This window comes from Lycium barbarum, chromosome 1 (assembly GCF_019175385.1).
Source record: "Lycium barbarum isolate Lr01 chromosome 1, ASM1917538v2, whole genome shotgun sequence".
Lineage (NCBI taxonomy): Eukaryota > Viridiplantae > Streptophyta > Magnoliopsida > Solanales > Solanaceae > Lycium > Lycium barbarum.
In genome coordinates, this window is record NC_083337.1 from 140,923,428 (window position 1) to 140,945,463 (window position 22,036).

General features: G+C 32.9%; 1 protein-coding gene across 2 annotated transcripts; it reads left to right on the forward strand.

Moving 5' to 3' along the window:
- The first annotated feature begins 13,495 nt into the window (after nt 1-13,495).
- Nucleotides 13,496-19,151, forward strand: LOC132640488 (protein HAIKU1-like). 2 transcript variants are annotated; one of them, XR_009582248.1, is made up of 2 exons: nt 13,496-15,321; nt 16,723-19,151. XR_009582248.1 is itself a non-coding variant. In XM_060357093.1 (1 exon), exon 1 carries the CDS (start codon nt 14,135-14,137, stop codon nt 15,194-15,196), a length of 1,062 nt encoding a protein of 353 aa, XP_060213076.1. In that variant the 5' UTR covers nt 13,496-14,134; the 3' UTR covers nt 15,197-15,694. The 2 variants fall into 2 exon arrangements, 1 of the variants encoding a protein (XP_060213076.1); XM_060357093.1 differs by lacking the exon at nt 16,723-19,151 and having other exon boundaries at nt 13,496-15,694.
- The last annotated feature ends 2,885 nt before the right edge of the window (nt 19,152-22,036 follow it).

Below are 22,036 nucleotides of genomic sequence, written 5' to 3' on the forward strand. Positions count from 1 at the left end.
TTCTTAAAAAGAAATTTATAGTTTCAGCGCATTTTGCGTAAAATTAACCGACGAAAACTGGCGAACTTTCATCGATTTTATTTATAAAAATTAAAAGAAATCATTGACTTTTCGATAGTATCCCCGATTTTTATTAGCTAATTTTCGTCCATCGTTATTTGTCTGTCAATTTTTAAATTATTTTACTAGCGAGAATAGAGAGTTGATTTAGTCAAACTGTTCTTCATGGTTCTACACTTAAGTACTCAAGGATTCTGTCTTTGAGTTCAAACTCAAGAAATGAGTCCTTAAGTTCATAGTTTTAAGCAGAGAACTCAAGAATTCTATGTTTGAGTATCAATTGTCAAAGTGAAAACTCAAGGAAAGAATCCTTGAGTTCGTGATTCCATAGCTAAGAACTCCCGGATTATGTCCTTGAGTTCGAAAGGAAAGGGTACTCGAGTTCCTTTTACAGGTGAGAACTCAAGAATTTTGTCCTTGAGGTATTGGTTTTTACTTGTCAAAATTTCAAACTCCAACACTGCATGCTTGACAAGATTCGTGTTTTAGCTAGAGTATTTTTGTCTAAATTTTTGTCCACCTTAAAAAGTGGTTATTTCTCAATTGCATTTCAAATAGTGATTAAATATTCATAAGCGATTCCAAAACTGGCCGTCCTACCTACTTTTCCCTAAAATTATGCAGCCTAGCGGGTAAAATTTTTATCCAACCTAATGGGCTAGCTTTAATAATTTTTGTCCACGTCTTGATAAAATTCAAGGCTCCCCACATATGGTGATTTACAAATGGTTTTAGAGGTGGGTAGTCTTGAACTTTTGACGGTGTTTCATGGGCAAAACTTCAAGTTTTGAGTTTTGATCTTGAAAGTTTGTTCATAGGATAACCGGGGGCTAAAAATACTAGACAACTCCTTTTTAATGTCATTGGGCGTAATTTTCAACATATATAGAGCTCTCTACAGTATTTTTGTTTAGAAGTCATTTAGGCCAGTTTTACATTGGAAATGCTATGTGAAATATTTTCCTAAAATCACAATGCTAGACCGATCTTTTCTTTTCCTAACTTTGTTTCATTTACGGGCTCACCTTTATATCGAGGGGCGGCTCAACAGGGAGGTTTATAAAGCCTTTGCTTTAGTCCCCCAAATTGTTGGAGCCCCAAAAATTTAAACATAAGGATATGTGATTTTATTGAAGCTTGTCGGAAAAAGAAAAAAAAGCAAATAAAAATTTTAAAATAGAAGAAAATAAAGATTGTCTTCTTTTTAACCGTAAAAACATTTTAGAACTTGATTAATTAACCAATCAAATTTCATATCGGTAAATAAGAATTCTTACAATAAAGCCCAGGGTAATGTATTGCAAACACGGGACTAATATTTTATTAACTTGAATTAACCCTTACTAGGATAAGTTATAATATTACTGTTAGATGTTTGTTTTGAACTTAAAAACTTTATGTTTTGTGAAAATACTATTTTATAAGGCAAACTTACTCAAATGACTACCTTATTATAACTTCGTACCATTTGTAGCTACCCTTTTGATTATTACCATTTGTAGCTACATTTTAGCAAGATAGTGTATGTTTTCGCGTGTATTTGTTGCCAACAAATACATGAGAACACGGTAAAAAAAATCAGGATCCTTGATTTTAGCCTTTAACGGTGGAACTATTAAATTAGATATTAATATATTTTTTTTGATGTATTTTAGTGATTTTTTATTTTTTTTTGCTTTGATGTATTTCAGTGATTTTTTTTTTATTTTTTTGCTATAATGTATTTCCGTGTCTTTTTTTTTTTTATGTAATTCAGGGATTTTTTTTTTTTATGTATTTTACTGATTTTTTTTATGTATTTCAATGGCTTTTTTTTAATGTATTTCAAATACACTGTGTACATTCTAACTACATATGAAGCCAAATATATTCAAATTTTCGTGTATTTGAATGGATTTCAACAAATACATTCAGATACAAAGACAAAAATTAACAAAATACACTAAGAAATACACTCAAAAAATACAAAGACAAATACATTAAAAAACAGTGTATTGGTGAGATGTAGATTTTTGAATGTATTTGTATTTGGCTTTTAACAAATACACACGGTCAGATCTGAGACACTACCACCACCAAAAACCCTAATCTCTCCACCACCATCAAAATCCTAATCTAAGACACCACACCACGTAAAACCCAAATATGAGACACCACCACCACCAAAAAACCCTAACCTTTCCACCACCAATAAATTGACCCAAGAAAAACGCAATTGCCTTGAACAGTTTCCTGAGAATGCTAGAAAGTAAAAATATTGTTAGGAACTTGACTTATTCATGAAATTAATGTGGAGAAGGGAAAGTTCTTTTCAAAATATGTCACATGTGGATGACAATTGACAAATAAATCATCCGTACCAAATCTAAGATTACGAGTCAGTTACTAGCAACTACCAAATCTGAGATTTCCTAGTTGTAGTATTTAAGTTTGGACCTTCTAGGGTGAGCACAAAGAGAGAGGGAGAGGGAGAATAGAGAGAGAGAGAGGCGGCGGAGAGAGAGGGGTTAGCACAGAGGGAGAGGGAGAAGAGAAGAGGGGCGGCGCGGCCATGGTGGTGGTGGTTGAGAAAAGGGAGAGGGATTTTTTAGGGTTTTGAGAAATGAAAATTTTGAAATGGGTAGTGATTGGAAAAAAAGAAAGATATATGTGTTTGGATATGTATTTTTGATATAGCTACCATTTGTAATTTAGAAAAGCTAATTAGCTACTAAATATAATTAAATAAAAAGGTAGTTAATATTAATAATTAGGTCTTAAAAGAAGCTACAATGAGTAAAAATTCCATTTATAAACAATACTAGTTGTCGGAGGCCGGTGCTAAGCCTGGGCCCAAACTCAAAATATAAATATAATGCGTAAGTTTTATCAAATAAGTATAAATTGTGTCACTTTTTTAGTACATAATTAATTTAATGTAATTGTAGGTTAATCATATTTTGTTTATAAATTTTCATAATTATTAAAGTTTGTTCGTCATATAATTAGATAGTTTTTTTTAATAAAAATATTTATGAGAAAATAAGTTTGGTAGGAAAATTAGCAAATACCAAAAGGGCGCAAGTAATTCAATAATCTATAAACTAACATGATAAAATATATATGATAATCACAACTCATCGAAGATCATAAAGTAGAAATTATTTTTGTAATTTTATGAATTTGTGAGCATGCGATTGTTATTTATAGATAGAAATAGATTTCTTTTGATATTTATTAATTTTTCACTCATTATTCTTCGTGTCAAGGCGTTACGTTTAACCTTAGTTTAGACGAAATTCAATAAATAACTAAATTCATAAAATGAACCTCGAGAATCAATTTAGTTATTCATTTAAGTTTTATGCTTAAAAAAAATAATTTTTGGTTAATCAAACAAGAGATCTTAAAGATAATCTAATCATGACTGATAACTCTACCTTCATTTTTAACATTAAACAATGTCATTCAATAATTTTTTTACTTTCTGTATTTGTAAGTACATATGATATCACTAAAGAAGTAAAATGTTGGATGTTTAATAGAGAGAAGCATATGGAGAGGAGCATATGACGTAGGGCATGTTTAACTATAAAGTAAGACCTAATAAATGTTTTAGTTGGAACGAAGAAATTGGCTATAACAAATCACTCATACCTAGAAATTAAAAAGTTTTTTCACTAAATTATCCTTAATTAAATATTATCAATTTTATATGGTTTCTTGATAGTATATAAAAATTAACTTATCTAAATGATGATACATGGGGCCCTTAACTTTTGAAAAAAATTCTTGATAGTTGTCAAGTGTTCTCTACCTTTGTTGCTTTTTGGGGTATAATTACCATCAAACTTTTCAAAATTTACCAAATTACATATATGTAACTATGTAAACAAAGGCCCAAATAGGGGTAAAAATGAAAGTTTTGAGGTTGTGAAGACTACAAAACTCATGGATTCTCACTTAAATTACCTTAATTAAATAGTGCCCATTTAATATGATTTTTTGATTGTGTAAAAATTCACTTATCTAAATAATGATAAATTTGGTATATAAGACTATTAATATCTTCTTAATTATATAAAAAAATATTTATTTGGACTAAATATGAAAGCTAAGAGTACCATAGAAAAAAAAGATTCACAAAAAGTACTATAAATATCAATATACCACAATTTTAGAGACCCACATTGAAATGGATAGGAAAAAATGAGTGCAAAAGGAGAATAGACTAAGAAAAGCAACGTGTCACAACATTAGAGGATCAAATTTTTTGTGAGAACGACAAAAAACTTGGATCCTCACTTATATTAAGCAGTAAAGTACGGAAAAAAAATATTACACTAACCTTTTACATCCTTTTACATGCGTGCGCGCGCAATGATCAATAATAGAATGCGAGTAAGAATGACATTTGCATCCACTCTGCATGGCTCAAATTAATTTAGAAAGTAAAATATACTATTAGCCATTAACTAAAAATTTATTCGGCTTCATTGTCGGATCCAAATCTCAAATAAAACACACCAAAATTATGAATGGCCATTATCCACCAAATAATTTAGCATCTCAAGTAATATTAAATGGGTAAAATTAAGTAAAGCCAAAACAATCCAGAAACATCAGTTCATAACAAAATCCCTCATTTTCTCTTTGCACGAAAGGCAGAACTTTAATGATAATTGAACAACGCAAAGGCTCATTTCTTATCTTCTTCTTCTTCTTCTTCTTCTTCTTCTTCTTCTTCTTCTTCTTCTTTTTTAATTTGTATAATCAAATATGAGTCTCAGTTGCTTAACCTGCAAGATATCGAGGACAGATTCAGCAAACGAACTAAATGGCCAAAAATTAAAAAATATTGACGAAAATAGTAAAGAAAAACACAAATTTAGTGGCCCATGTTTAGGAAGATCAGTAGAAAGGAGCTGGTCAGGAAACTTGGCACCAACCGCTAGGCCTGATGAAAACATGACTCATTCACTTCCAGCCATCCCGGAAAACAGGGTCAAGAAAGGTTCTCACCGTCTTCATAACAGTGGTCCGGTCGAGTTCCCAACTGGTACACCGAGGTTAGTTAGGAGCCCTGGAATTAGAAGGGATTGGAGTTTCGAGGATCTCCAACGTGAGGTAGTACGTTAAAACTTGATAAAATAGGCGAATCCAAAATTTAAGTATGAATGGGCTCAGAATGACGGTGATCTCATATGAATGAGTTCAGAATGACGGTGATCTCATTTTATACGTAGTTTTTTTTTTTATTTTTTACATTTATACGTAGGTCAAGTCAAAAGACAATGAATTCAATTGAACTTTTAGATTCAGCCCGTCGTAGATCCTCCTTTGGTTGATAACAGACTAGATATGTTCACAGGATTAGTTATGCAATGTAACAATCCTTACGCCGAGTGTTTGATATTTCCTTCGGTATCCAGAATAAAAGGAGATGGCAACATGATTCTCGGTCACTAGGCTGCTAAAAATGGATTAGAATTGTGTCAGGGATATGTACGCGTAAATTATTATATTGGGGTAAATTTGGATTTCGTTCACAAAATTGTTCATTCTTAGGAAATATATAAAGTGGACAATGTGGATATATTAGCTGCATATTTATTAATATTCCAGATTTTGGGGTTGGTGATACTATTACAAGGTTTTTTTTACGTATTAATTAATTTCCAGTTTAAAATTTTGTATGGTAAATTGTTTTATCTCCTCCTTTCCTTTTAATGTATCTCATTCACGAAAAATGATCAAAACGAAACGTTCGAAGCTGAAAATTTCCAATTTTGCCGATAGCGGCGCATGTATTTTTAAATTATAGCTACAATTATTTTTAGCCTGAAAATTGCGGCTGCTAAATCACTATATGTATTATTTTTTCTATGTAAGTAATGGAATAAGCCATTGGTACCCCTGACTTTAATCAAACTTCCAGCGACACGTCTTACCTTTACAGGGGTCCTATTACCCCCCCTAAACTATTTTAAAGTGTAAAAATTACCTTAAATGCTGACGTGATATATATAACTAGATGAGTGTATTAATTACACGCGCGTCACATACTTTTTTAGCATTAAATCTTTTTTTGTTTCTTATTTTTTTTCATTAAAATCCCTTTTTTTTTCCTCTTTCCTAATATCTTAATCCTTTTTTAAGTCAATGGAAAATTTCCTCCGCCTAACGGAGTCTTTTCCATTAGCGAGACTAGGAGCTTCAAAAGAGCAGATCATTGAAAATCTGTGGAAAAAGAACCTCCCTTGTTCCCTGTTTCAAAATCCCTCTGTTTTTGCCCAAAATCCATTTTCTCTTTCTACGTAATGCTCTATCTCCATTTTTCTGTTGAAATTATTCCCTCCCCAAGAAAAATCAATGTTCAGGTCCTCCCTTGTGCGTGTGAGAAGAGGTGTAGAAGATGAAGGAGATTCATTAATTAGATGTAATTAATTGTGTGATGTCCAATCAAAAGATGACACTTGCACCTGTTAATTACTTTTAAAATTATTTTTGTAATTTTCACTAGCCTTCAAGAGAGTGCGCACACTCTCTACGTCACGTCTCAGGGTGGTGTTTATTACACTTTAAAATAGTTTAGGGGATAATAACATCCCGTAAAGAAAAGATGTGTCCCTAAAACTTCAGGTATAGTTACACTCTGTTTGGAATGTTGTTACTCATTGTTTCATAATGTACTGTATTATTGTACTGTGCTGTTTTGTAGATACAATGTTTGGATAGACTGTATTGTTTGCTGCTGTGTAATAACATATTTTTTGTTTGGACTGAATGTATCGTACTGTATTTTAATTGGTAAGTTTACTAAAATGCCCTACACTATAAGTTTACAAATTCATATTTCAAATTCAATCCTAAATAACATATCTTTAGCATATGATGCTAAAGAGCTCACTTGTCCCAATATTTGCCTATTATCTTGATTATTCTGATCAGTCATCTATAACAAAATTAAGTGAGATGCACAACTAATTAAACTACGTAAGATGCTAAAATAAATATGAATATAAACATGTTTACAGAAAATGCCTTTATTAGGAGGAGGCAACAACATGTTCACAGAAATCACGTACTCTAGCTTATCATTTTGGTTTTTATCAGTTTTTTCGGTTATTTGGTTTTTTCGATTTTTTTCGGTTTTTAAAAAGAAACACATTGTTCACATAGATGAACAATGAACAAGCAGCATCAACAAGTAAAATTTCAGAATGGCATTTAACTCAACATGAACAATACGAGAAATTTCCACAAAGTAAACCAGCATTCACATACAGGTGTATTATACAATTCTAGAGTCATGGTTTAACAAAAGCATGGGAAAGCACAGCAAATAAGCAAAATATTCTATGCAAAAAAATAAAACAAAAAAGCAAGCAAATTAATGATGATTGTGAATAAGGAGCGCAATACAAATAATAACTTACAATTTTGAAAAACAGCAGAATGATAAGAAGTTTTAAAAAGATGCTCATGGAGAACAAGAAGTACCTGTAACTTTGAAACTATGGCAGAAACCTAAACAAAAAGCAAACATATAAAATTAAAAGAAGGAAGAAAAAGCAGGGAGCAGGACAATAAAGAAAAAACGTACAAGGAGATAGAAGAAGGAAGAAGACGTAGGGAGCAGATAAACCTAACCTAGAAGGAGACAGAGTTACGTAGAAGACGTAGGGTATAGGATTTTTGGGTGGAGTTAAATAATATAAGGTAAAGGGTAAAATAGGATTATGAAATATTAAGTAAGGACATAATTGGAAAAAGAAATTAGGTAACAATGGGATAACACCAAATCGATTGTTACATAAAATGGGGCTTTTCATTGTTACGTAACGACGGAATTTAACAATATGATACAATACATTTTAAATAACAATCAAAACAAACATTGTTTTAGTGGTAACAATACAATACAATACAATACAATACAATACAATAGGTAACAACGTTCCAAACAGAGTGTTAGGGGTAATTGTGCCTTATGAGTTATCCCTATAAGTTATAGTGATTGACTTTAAGAGTAATGGGTGTTTGAGCATGCATAATCCTAGGTCCACCATTTTTGGAGAAGTCATTGTTACATCATTGTTGGATATGTCACCATTCTTCGCAAAGATAGACCACATATAAGCTTTGCAAAAAGCATATTTCAAGGTCGACCCTAATTAGCACATGCTATATAATTTTAGGTAATGAGAAATTATTGAAAATACATATTAACATGAAAAAAAGAAAGCTGAACTATTATTACCTCATAGCTTCGACCTGTTTATTCATGTCACTACAATAGTAAAATAAACATTCTGATGTTTGCTAATTGGATATTCTAGCAAAAGAAACCATGTCCATCTACAATTCTTCTTGCATTTCGCGGCACCCAAATTTTATCCCCCCACCCCCCAAATTGAGAGGGATAATGTAAATCTCGGGTGTGAATAAATTTTTCTCATTGTGTTACAATATATTCCCTATTCAACTGTTGATTGTGAGAAAAAAAAATGATACATGCATTATACGGAAGTTATGAAGGAAATACTGAGCTAACGTGCCGTGAATATGAAATAATGAACTAATTTTTCGCTTTCCTGAGCTAATAGTGTTGCTGGTTAGATTATGCAGGCAAAACATTTGTTTAATTCAAAGATACAATATTGAGTTTGTGAAGTTCTTACGCCCCTTTTTTAGTCATGTCTTCATTGGCCATTTAAAATTAATAAGCAATGACAAGTCCTTAATCATCATTTGTGCGTATGAACAAGCTGGCTGCTAGAAATTACATTGATTACGCCATGTGCAACATGATGCTTATTTTTGCATTTTCTCAAGATTAGCCTAATGGCTGCCTGACTTTCTTCTTACACGACAACTCCCACTCCAGTTGAGGCTATGGAGGAATATAAAGTCCTTTCTTTGAATCATAAAGTTATTTAATCTTGATTTGGGTTAATTTTCTTTTACCATGTGGGAAAATTTGTGTTACCGCAGTGTCATGATTTTCCAATAATTTTTTCTCTCAATTAACTGACTAAAGGTATGGTCATTTTAATTTTGATGGTCAAGAAAAGGGAATTCTCTTAATGTTTTATTCATAACTGAAAGATATTTTATGAATATTCTAAAAATGACGTGACAAAAGAGTTTGGCAAGCTTATTTCAGTAAGCCAAAAACCATGGGATAACACATGTTTCCATGCGAACATAACAGGCTATTTCCTCCTCCTTTTTTCTTTTTGATACAACTAAAAAGCTATTTCCTTCCCCCGAAATAACATATGTCTCTTTATAAAAAAATTTAATTGATCTAATATCGTACAATAAATTCGCTCACACTTTTACAGTCAAAGTCAAACTTTCTAAGTTCTACTAAATTGGAGTCTTTGACGTTTGTGCTGTGCTTACAAATTTTTTATTTTAAATTTGTGGCTAAATAAATTATCTAAATCTAAGTTGAGTCAATGGTTTATCAAATTTATGTGTGATTTGGTATACAAGACGACAGAATTGTTAGAAAGGAGGCACACAAGGCGAAAGATGCCCAAGAGTAAGGGTGTACATGAACCGGGTTGGTTCGGATTTTTTAAATACCAAATCAAACCAATTGTGTTGGATTTTTAAATTTATATACCAAACCAATAAAATTCAACCTCGGGTTTTCTCGGGTTATTCGATTTTCTTAGACTTATCGTTTTTTTTTTCCGGAATAGTCTTGATACAATATAACTTTTACTTCAAATATTTCTTTAGTCCTAGTAAGATACAACTATATAATTAAGGTGTTTCATAAGAAAATAATACAAAATGTGAAAAGAGTGATGACATTGTATTAAAATATTCAACAAAAGATAATAGAATCGGTTAAAATAAATATTGTTAATTAATAAGCCATAAAGAAAATGACCATAATCTAAAAATACTAAGTCATGCTAAAATAAGTACGGCTAATAAGTATTAATTACATGATAAGAAAAAAAAAACTTAAGTTATGTATTTTCTCTCTCTAAATCAATTATGCAAAACTAAAGAATAGATATCCAACATTACTGTCATTCCTAGTGGTAAATTGAATTTCTTTTGTTAGTATTAGTGTTGAGTTGGTTTTGGTTTGGACTTTATATGAGTTACTAACATCCATAAGATATAAAACTTATTGACATTCAAAATTCTAAGTTCAAGCTTCAATAATATGATAATGGATAAAAAATACGAAAAAATTTAAGAAATATTTAGAAATTACATTACAAATAAATATTTTTATGTATAAAATATTTTAAAAATTGAATACATGTAATGTTGGGTTGGTTTGGTTCGATTTGACTTTTTTATCTAAAACCGAACCAAACCAATTATGGTCGGATTTTTTTTTTAACATCAAACCATTAGTCGGGTTTTTTTCTCGGTTTGACTCAGTTTATTGATTTGGTGTGGTTTGTCGGTTTACTTTGTACACCCCTACCCAAGAGTCATAGGTGAGAAAATAATAAAAATGGTCCCTTATATTTGAGGATAAATTCAAATTAGTCCTTTAAATACGTTTTTGAAAATTTTGTCCTTTAAATTTTATAAAAGTGCACATATTTTATCTCTATCAAATATATCAAACTCCATCTATTAGATTTTAGGAGAGCAATGATAAACAAGATTTAACTACAGACATAAAGAAAGTTTTACCGAATGTGGAAACTGCAACACAAAAAAACTGCAATAGACACAAAAAAATTAAAATAGCATAAGTTATACCTCAAAAAGCTACACTAAATTTTAAAAATAATTCAAATATAATGAAAACCACAAAAACTACACTTCCTTACATGAGTTCCCACTTGATCTTTTTTCTTTTTACAGTTCCGTCAAATCGAACACATAACATTTGATAATATCTAACGGAAACAAAAAATGCTTATTTTTTGACAAACTTAAAATACTAGAATAGCTACGAAATTTATTAAAGAAACTTCCAAATATATTTTTTCAACTTCGATTATAACACTTTGTATTTCAAACTTCAACCAAATATTATCTTAAAGTAAGAGTTACGGGATCGGACGAACACATTAATTTTTATTTTGGCCCTGTATTTATATTAGGAAACCCATTGAATATGTATAAATATTTAATTATGAATTCGTTAACTATGATCGGCTATGAATTTGATGACAAATTAAAAACTCTAAATTTTAGTTCTGTCTCTATCCAAAACTTATCTAATTTATGTGACATTATTATCTTAAAGTAAGATTTACGGGATCGGACGAACACATTAATTTTTATTTTGGCCCTGTATTTATATTAGGAAACCCATTGAATATGTATAAATATTTACTTAAGAATTCGTTAACTATGATCGGCTATGAATTTGATGACAAATTAAAAACTCTAAATTTTAGTTCTGTCTCTATCCAAAACTTATCTAATTTATGTGACATTTTTCGGTTGTCAAGATTCAAACTATGTAAACTTTGACAAGTAATTTAAAATGTGTTTTTTATCATATTGACATGTAAAGAATTGCATCTTATAGTGCTTTTCTTATAATTTTTGAATATCTAAATTTTAATTTAAAATTATTAAATTAATCTAATCTAATCCAATTTAAATTTCAATATTAGTCAAATTAACTCTTCATAAACTAAAAGTGTCTAGTGCGATTTAAACCTCAGTCAGAATTTGTTACACCGAGCTTGGCTAGTGCGATTTATATCTTTCCGAGATTTCGAAGGTGTTTAAAAAAAGTAAAAAGTGTCTACCGTGTAAATCGCATGGTTGGCCCATATTCATCACATCTACATTCTCCCCCACTTCCAACGTAACAGGTTTTGGTACAAAAATCAACCCCTATAGGGACCACCCTATGTAGCTCTCACTGACTCCACCCATACTCTTCCATCTCAAAATATTTATCTTAATTTCAAAAAACTATCATTTTAACTATTTTACCTTCTTAATATATTATCATATTTTTTCTCTTCAATAAATATTTGGCAAAATACACAAATTGACACCTAAAGTATCACCAAAAAGTCACTTTCACACCTTAACTATTATACTAGTGACCTATTTCCCCCTTCAACTACTTAAAAGTGAATTTATTTAACCTTTCTCACACCCAGACTCAGGTTTAATCAGGTGCGTTTGTGGCACTCGCCCTCTAAAGATGCCACGTGTTTAATGACTTAATTACCGTGCTAATTATACCAATTATTCCTAAAACTAATCAGCCCCATAATTAATAAATAAAATAAAAATAACCTTATTCTTCACAACCCCCCCTCCCCCCGCCCTCGTTGCCACCCCCGACGCCGGCACCCCATCTGGAAACAACCACCACGTCATTGACCCATCGTCTGACCACCCCCTAAACCCTATCGTCACCGTGACCCACCACCACATTCACCCACTAATCTCCGTCACACCACTATTGCACCAACCCCTAACTGTTCACCGCTACCATCGCCAATTAACCCCGACCAACAAACCACCATCTCCTTCACCCCAAAACCAACCAATCTCCACCCAAACCACCTTTAAGCTATGCCGTCACCACCCATCTTCTTCGATCTTCCGAACATACCCTTCACCATCTCCACCTTAACCACCGAAAACCCCACCACTACTGTTCATCCCATCACCCGTTTCCATCTGTCAACCACCGAAAAATTCACCACAAAAAACCACCTAAAACCATCACTACCACCGGAAAACCCTCACAGATTGGCATGAAATGGATCCAAATAGAGTGCAACTGTGCAAATGGTGTTTGAGATTTCATATCATTGACTCCAACTAGCTTGGAATTTAGTTGCTTTTGTCGTTGAAAGAGAGCACATATTTGGTAGGACAAAGATTTAATTCAAGCAAATTTACATGGAATGAGTGAATGTGAATTGCAAATGGGTGGTGGTGGGTGTGGGGATTTTTCCGGTGGGCTGGTTGTGGTGGTGGGTTGAAGATGATGGCAGGGGGGTATTTTTTAGTTTAATGTACATAAAATGAGCTCCGATGCGCTAAAAAATGTTGAAATACACGCGCCTGGATCGGGGTGTGGAAAGGGTTAAATAAATTCACTTTTAAGTAGTTGAAGGGGCAAATAAGTCACCAGTATAGGTAAGATGTGAAAGTGACTTTTTGGTGATACTTTAGGTGCCAATTTATGTATTTTGCCATAAATATTTGTGGGGGGTAAAGTCTGCGTATAATCTACCCTCCCCAGACCCCATATTGTGGGACTCACTGGGTATGTTGTTGTATGTAAACTTACAAAAGCAACCCATTAACGTAATTAATACAAGGATAAAATTGAATTTTTTATTTTATTTTATATTAGGTAAATAAAATGATAAATATTTTAAGATAAGTATTTTTAATAAGGCCGATAAATATTTTGATATCAAGGGAGTATTCTCTTTCTATTTTGAGTAGAAAAAATCCCTTAAAAAACGCGTCATTCATGTTTTAGTTTTCAAACTTCCAATTTCCTTTTCATTTCCTCGCTGACTCCACCAACTCCACCACCACCCTGTTCCACCGTGCTTAGCTATTTATCTAGGGTTTTCTTAACTCGTATAAGACGTAACTAACTCTTATCTCATATAATAATAATTGAAGAAAAGAAGAGAAAGAATATAAGAAGTTTGCAGTTCAAGTGTTCGACGTTTTGCCCCAACTAAATCATAAACGTAAATTTCTCTTCTTTGTCTCTTTCTACTCTTACCCTTTTCGGTTTTTAGTTCATTGGAAGTTGGGAAACTGAAAAAAGTTTGAATTTTTAAGGTTGTTTGTGACTTTGTTAACTGTATGCTCTGAGCTTAAAGGAATCTTGGAATTGACTATATTGTGGGGAGAATAAAGTTGTTCTTATTTTATTTTATTTTGAGATTTTTGGGGTTACTTTTTTGGAGTAAAGCAGAAGTTTTGACTGGAGTTGAAGCTAGTTGATCCATTGTTATCACTTTTTGTGGTGATAATTCTTCAATTTCAAGTGTTGGGTTTTTTGTTATAAAAGATTTGAGTTGCAGTGTTGAAAAGGAGTAGTAGAGACAAAATCTATTGTTTTTTTGAGTTGAGTGATTGTATTGAAGTTATTGAGATGGATAATTCAGATAGGTCGTTCAATAGGAATCCTGATCATTTGGGTGTGAATAAATTTGGGAAGAATATCAAGAAGAGTCCTATACACCAACCCAATTTCAATAACAATACAAATAGTGCTGCTAGGCAACAACCTCAACCTCAACCTCAACCTCAGGTTTACAATATTAACAAGAACGATTTTCGGAGCATTGTTCAGCAACTTACAGGTTCACCATCTCAAGAACCTCCACCTAGACCTCCCCAGAATCCTTCTAAGCCTCCTAGTATGAGATTACAAAAGATACGGCCTCCGCCTTTGACTCCAATAAATCGTCCCCAAATTCCAATCCACCCTCACCGTCAAGCACATATCCCTGCTCCAGCTCGACCTGTAGGAGGCGTTCCTTACCATAACAATATGGTAAGACCGCCTCCTCACTATGGTCAGCCCTCACCACCTATGTTCCCACCAACACCTGGAGATGTATGGACAAATACAGCTGAGTCTCCAATTTCAGTTTATATGCGCTATCTTCAAAATTCAATAATAGATTCAGGGCCTAAACAAACACAATATCAAGGTCCTGGTCATTATCAAGCACATCCAGCATCATCTGGCTTACTTCCTAATCCTTCAATGCCACCTCTTCCATCTCCTAGAATGAACGGCCCACCTCCTTTCCCGTCCGCGCGGATGAATGGCCCTCCTCCACCTCTTCCATCTCCTAGAATGAATGGCCCCCCTCCTCTCCCGTCTCCTAGGATGAATGGTCCTCCTCCGCCTCTTCCTTCCCCCGGAGTAAACGGCCCTCCTCCTTTGCCTTCACCTACTTCTCAGTATCTTTTGCCGTCACCCACTGGTTTCTTGAACTTGTTATCTCCACGATCCCCTTATCCATTGCTTTCTCCGGGTATGCAGCATCCTCCACCACTGACACCAAATTTCTTCCTCTCTCCCATGGCTCAGCCTGGGGGTTTTGGCGCGGGGCAACAGTTTCCTCCTTCGCCTGGTTACGGATTTCCATTGTCACCTTCTGGGTTCTTTGCCATGTCAAGTCCAAGATGGAGGGATCAATAGCGCCACGAAGAGAGCTCCTGACTTTGGGTTGCTCTTTTGATCTGATTCTTTGCTTCGAGTTTTGTCAAGGTGGTAGATATCCTTCAATTGAAGCCTTTTCCCTGTGGATATGCACTGTATACAATGTAAGAGATCATTTCTGAAGGTGTTTATACTTTTTTCTTTTTGTTCTTAACATAGATTTCAAATCTTGACTCTGTGATTGTACAGCTTGTAGCAGATGTATCTATTTATCTGCATAGCACTTATTTGGTACATTTAGCAACTCTCAACTGGACAGGTGAAAAGGTCAGGCTAGTTAGATGATGGTTAATTGAATTTAATATGTAGGTGGAAAGGTTCTTGTGTTCTTTGTTATGTCACCTTTGGGATCAAATATTTTAGTTGTTCATCTTCCTATCATGTAGATTATTTTAGGCTTGTTGCCTCTGGAGTCAAGTATTTTGGTTTTTGTTAATCTTCTTCCTCTCATATAGATCAATTATCTGCTTATTGTTTCATTGGTGCATGATATCATTATCCTTTCCGCCCTACACAACTATGTTTATATCCCTCTTTCAGATATTTTCTTTTCACATGTTCTTCTCCAAAAAAGTCCCGGGGATAGTTTGGTTGGCTGTTTTAGTTGAAATCATATCTATGCTGAACTCTGTAAGGAAAATACAATATCCGGTTGCTATTTTATAGTCCCTTTCCCTGCATTAAATATGTTGCTATTTTATTCCCAATTTGATATGGAGTAACAACATACTTATTAGCAATACATGTATAGGAGCACGCAAATGACAAAAATGTCGTTTATTTAACTAATTAATTAATCATAGTTAACCAACTCTTACTCATTATGTCTTATTTGTTTCTAATAGTGTTTGTAGCATTAATTTTAAAATTATAAAGAACCGTTTTAAATAAATTTTATATTTAGAGGGTGAATGCAGAATTTTCTTTTTCGAACTTATCAAGAAAAAAGTACAATTTTCATTTATTCTTTTGTATCATATTTTAGTGTCGAAGAAGGTATGTTATTTAACATGTCAAAATTATGTCTATTTTAAATTCACTGTTAAAATACTTGAGATAATTAAAAATGATAATTACTTTGTATATTAATTACTCTTTATTATATTGATAAATAAGACTAAATATTAAACTGGATAAAGTAATTTAAATTTTGCCAAGGGTATTTTTGGAACAAACCTTTGTCCAATGTAACGCTAAGCACATATTTAAGATTATACATAATGGTTATCCAAGTTTTAGTACGATTAACCAAACATCCGATAACAAGTCAAATAATTCAGCGATTATTATTACCTATATTACTATCCCGATATACAGTAGAAGAATAGAAAGGAAAAAAAAAAGAAGGGTAGGGCCTTATACATTACTTGAAAAGAAAGGGAAAAAAAGGAAAGCTGGACCAGGATTGATGTAATTATTGGGAAATAAAGTTTGGAAAGGAAGCATGCATTATTTTCTGATTTTTTTCCCTTTAAAATGTTTAACCAAACAATTCCCACTGGCAGAGAAAATGTGGTCTGGTGCTAGTGGATCTGGACTTTTTTTCCCGGTGCGTTATTCACTCAAGAACGTTACTTCTTGATTTTCTGATTGGCTGAGCTGCACAGTTTCTGGGGGAATGCATTCTTTCCAGTTGATTGACAGGTGAAACAGATAGAACTATTAACTTTATAATTTTAGAGGAAAAGATGAGGAGGGGGGTTTGGAGGTGGAAAGAGCTAATGGATCTGAGTAATTGTAAATGCAGTTGCTAATTCCATTGAGTATATAACAATCTATTTAATCAAATTAAATGAATGTCTTTGGTTATAGCAGAACACTGGATATTCTTGTCTGGAGTCGCTCTGACACTGATGTTTTTAAATGTGTCCACCTTATAAAAAGAAACGATATCCCCTTGTACACTATGTGCCTGTATGTCCATTGTAGGTGCCGCATGTATATGTTGGTGGGGTATTCTATCACCATTTTAGACCAGCTGAATAAAAATTAGGGATAGGAACAATGTTTAGACCTAAAACATTTCAGATTTGCATAAGTTGGTGAAGTACGACCCAAGACAATTATGCTAGGTGATCTCTCATATGCAGACTGTTGAGGTTTATACTCGCCATTTTTTTGGAGAAGTGAGAGCACCTGAATGTTTAACATCCCAAAGCTGTGAATCTGTTTACAGCTGCAGAAAGCTATTCTGCTGAGGCCTGAGAGTGCTATAAATTCATTCCTAAAGGGTGTGAGATTTTATAATGTAAGTCCACATCTGCTCATATTGTTGGGATCTTTTGGAGCTTATCTTTATCACTGCAATTGACAATTACTACCTTCTATCTAATACATTTTTTTCTCATATACACTGCACAGATACATGTATTATCATACGTCGACAGTAGTTTCAGAGTTTTTTCTTTCATCCCTTTAGCATTCTTAGGATACTAATTGCAGTAAAATGTTCCTGGGATCTGGTACTTCACGAATTGTTTCTGTTACATTGCTGCTTGTATCCAGTCACTTGAACTTTTCCGCGTTATTTTGGTCCTGTTTTGCGGCTATCGTTTGCTGTCTTGTATCTGTGGGTGATTTTCTTGTCTATGGATGTTCTCTTGTTTCAGTTGAATATTGATATCGTTTTTAGTGGCTGCTACCTTGTAGAATCTACCTGCTTCATCTAGTTGGGATATAGCCTTTTCGAGGAAAAATCCCAGGTTCAGAGTATTGAATGAGCTTTTGGCTTTATGTTGGCAAGTTTATCTTAGCCCATAGAATGTGTTCCCATTGCAGATAAAGTCAGGATACTGATTTGTTTACTCCTACTTGCCTTAAAATAAACGGTTTGTTAGGTCTTTTACTTCTGGATTCACGCACCACAGTTAAAAAAGGCAAATGCATTGTGATTACTTGTTCATCAAGTTGGTGCTAACTGCCAAACTTGTTTGCTGAGTGCTTTCCTCATTGCAAATATTTGTTTGTGTCTGCATATGGAAAAATGAGTTAATTTGTTTGTCTGCTGGAAGTAGACGGGTGGTCTGTTGCAACTTTTGTCAATGAAAAAATGCACATCTAAAAACTTAGTACTAAGTTACCATAGTTAAGGCTGAAAAAAAAAATTAAGAATTTAAGATTTGCAAGATCAGTGTGATATCACGGTTCCAAATTCAGAAATTCCTTGTTACTATTGTCCAGTGTGACCTTTTTTACTGAAAAAAAAAAAACTAAAATAAAACCCTATGAAAAGAGGCCTACAAATCCAGCAGGGTTGGGACTTAGTAGCTCAGTTGGTTGATTACCTGAACTTTCACCTTGTTGGTGAGGGTTCGAATCCCCACATTGTAATTCCCTCTACTCCTCCCTATGTAATAAAAAAAACAATGTAAAAAAAAAAAAAAAAAAAAAAAAATCCAGCAGGTATTTTCACGGAATAGCTTCTTTTAGGATCAGTGTTTATTTTTTGCCTCTATTAAGAAAATTTGTAAAAATAGCATTCTGCCGGCATTTCTCTTCTTCTCCCTCTTCATTCTTCTTCTTCTTCTTCTACTTCAATGTAGAAAAAGAAATGGACCTTGGCCTAATTCAACTCAAAAACTAGTTCATGAAATAAGAATTGTTAAGACCGTATAAAGAGACCATCCATTCCAAACCATTGATGTTGGACTCATCAAATGTGTTGTAGAAAATTGAAGATTTATACTCATTTATGATTGAATATTGAGTAGATAATGTTCCATTGAGCTTATATTATCGATCCTCAATGATTTGGATTGATTTGGTTGGAGAAAATTGAAGAATGTCATCGTGAGATTATTGAGCTTGAAAAAAGAACTTGTTGAAGAAGATAACGTGAGTCTATTCATTTTTGACGGTTTAGGTTGGATCTAACCATTAAAAATTATTGGGAATGGTAACAGAATGTCACATATCGAATTTGGAGTTGATTAGGACCAATTTGAAGCAAAAACGTGGCAGGGAACCTGTTAGAGTTTTGTGGCTAATTCTAATGATTTGTGCTCAAAATTTTGGCGATCCGTCAGGATTTGTCTAAAACTCTGTAGTAGTTTTTATGACAAGATAAGTTCTGCCCATCAATTTATAATTCTGGCAATTCGTTGGGATTTTACTAGCTGATGTTGACTGCAAATCAATTTTTGTAAAATAGAAATTAACGAGATTAAAACTTAAAACAATAGCAGTGAAGTGCCTATTTGCATAAATCTCCCTAAATCCTGCTCTACCCAAGCCCAAAAATTTGTTATTTGGCTCATTCGTGAAATAGCGAATTCTTTGACCAGGCAACTTGTTCTGGCAGTTTTGAGAAACTAACTTAAATTGCGGTCCTTACAAAAGAATAGCTAGCAAATACTGTATATAATATATATAAATATTTCTGCGACCAAATGCATAACTTCCATGTTTAAAAGTTATCATGATGCCTAATAATTATGATTAACGTCTTGCAACTTTTTTTTTCTTTTGGGTCTGCGGTAGAAGAATTTGATTTCAGATAAGAAAGTGCACATAATTTAAACTTTTATCATGATACCGTTAGTGATTATTGGATATCCCAGTCATCTGTATTTGCTTTTTTATAATTCCACCACCTAATTATCTGGGATTTGCATTTATTTTCTGGTTTAATGTACTTTTGGTATAATTCAAAGTATTTTTAGGACAAATGAATTTCGTGGAAAATATTTTATTTTGAAAAAACATTTTCATATAACTTCTTTTAGAAATAATTTAGAGCCTTCCTTTCAAATTTTGCTTTGTAACATTAACCTCCTTATGATTTACGATATTATAAATATCTTTTTTATTTTTATCCCTTGTAACAATCTTGTAGCCTATTTATCATTAGTGTAAAAGAACTATAAATTGACTAATTTACCCTTTTAAATATTAAACTCTATTAACTTTACCAAATTATCTTATTTTTAGCTAGTTTTTCAAAGATTTTAATACATGAGGTTGCTTAGGATCAGTGTTTTAAAAGGCAGTTTTGGGACTCGCCTCGGGGCTCGCCCCGGGGCGGGGCACTAGCAAAATGCCCCAGGGCTCACGTGCAAGGCTTAATTCCTGCGAGGCTTACGCCCTAAGCGCCCGATTGTACGCCCCAAACACGCCTAACGCCCAACGCTCGGGGCTCACCTAACAGTTCTTACACAATTATATGTTAAATTCCTTAATTAAAACCGTTGACCCTCATAATTCTTTAACAAATGATTGATACTTAATAATTTTTCATTTACCGAAATAAGAAGATTGGGTATAACTCAAATAACAAGTCGTAATATTGCATATTTACTATATGAGAACATCCTGAGGGTGAATATCACTTAATATTTCTTTTAAGAATACCTAACCGAATTGTGAATTTTCACTTGTCATTGGTCTTTTGTCCTATGTATCAAAATTATCATATTTTATTATTTCTCTATTTGAAAGTAATTTTATTTTTATTCATGAAGGAGTTACGTTTCAATTATAATACTGATAAAGTTGTTTATAGGGAGATACAATGAATAGTATGATAGTAATATTGTTTTAACAAATTGTGATTTTTTCATTGTTTGAAAGTTAAGATGTTAGAGTTGATTTGCATTCATAATAGCTTTTATTTCATTGTATTGTTTATACTTGTAAGGTTATATATATATACTTTTCTTTTATTTTTTATGTAATTTTACCTATTTAAAAATATTTATTATAATTATATTATTTTATGAAATACAAAAAATTAAATACCCATGGGGCTTACGCCCCGTGCCTCGGGGCTTACACCTCACCAAGGCATATGTAAAACGCCCCGCCTTACGCCCCTGCCTTTTTAAACACTGCTTAGGATCAGCAACTTCCCACATAACTTGTACAGTCAAACCTCTCTATAACAGCATGGTTGAGTTCGAAATTTTTTAGCTGTTATAGAGAATGGCTGTTATACACCTATAACAACATTGACATTTAAATGATATTTCATTGTTATAGGCAAAAAAGATGCATAAAATCTAATTTTTATTTTTAATTGTCAAATTCTAAGTTTAATCACACTTTGTATAACGAAGGAAAATCGTTTAATGATGAAAATATATATATTCATATGATATTTTTTGTCATAAATAGTGTATTAAATGATCAAATATTTGGTCAAAATTTCTACTCTTATTATTGGTAATCATAGATATTCTATTTTTATAAAGATGGTTAATTATTATATTACCAAAAAAAGAAGATAACTGTTATATGGGGGGTAATTTTACAAAGAGCGTACTGCTATAAAGTTGGTTGTTGTTGTTATAGGTGAAATGTTGTTATAGAAGTAAAATATAACATAAAAAATCAGTTCCAAAAAATCTTAGCTGTTATAGAGAGGTATTGTTATATGCGGGTGCCGTTATAGAGAAATCTGACTGCATATGAAATTGGCAACTCTTTTAGGACTTTGTAATTGCATGAATGAGAAACTTATCGTTTTGCTGAAAAAAGAAATAATTAAACTAGGAATTTGAAACTAGACAGTGGGAGGGAGTATCATTGAACCATTGATATAGCATCTATGTCAACTTTGTAAAGAAAGTTCTTTATGCGTTATTCTTTGCGAAAAGAGAATAGGAAAAGGAAACATTCCTAAAAAGCATACTATTGGTAAAAAGCATACTATTGGATATGGATTATACTTTTTAAATTTTTATGGGTCAAATAAGAATTTCTAATTGATAAATAGACAACGATATTAGCTTACCCTCTTCAGACATATTTAGTAGCAGGCAAGGGTTCCAAACCTAGGCTTAATGCCCCAACTAGCATGATCAGAAAAGAAGCCTTTGGGCA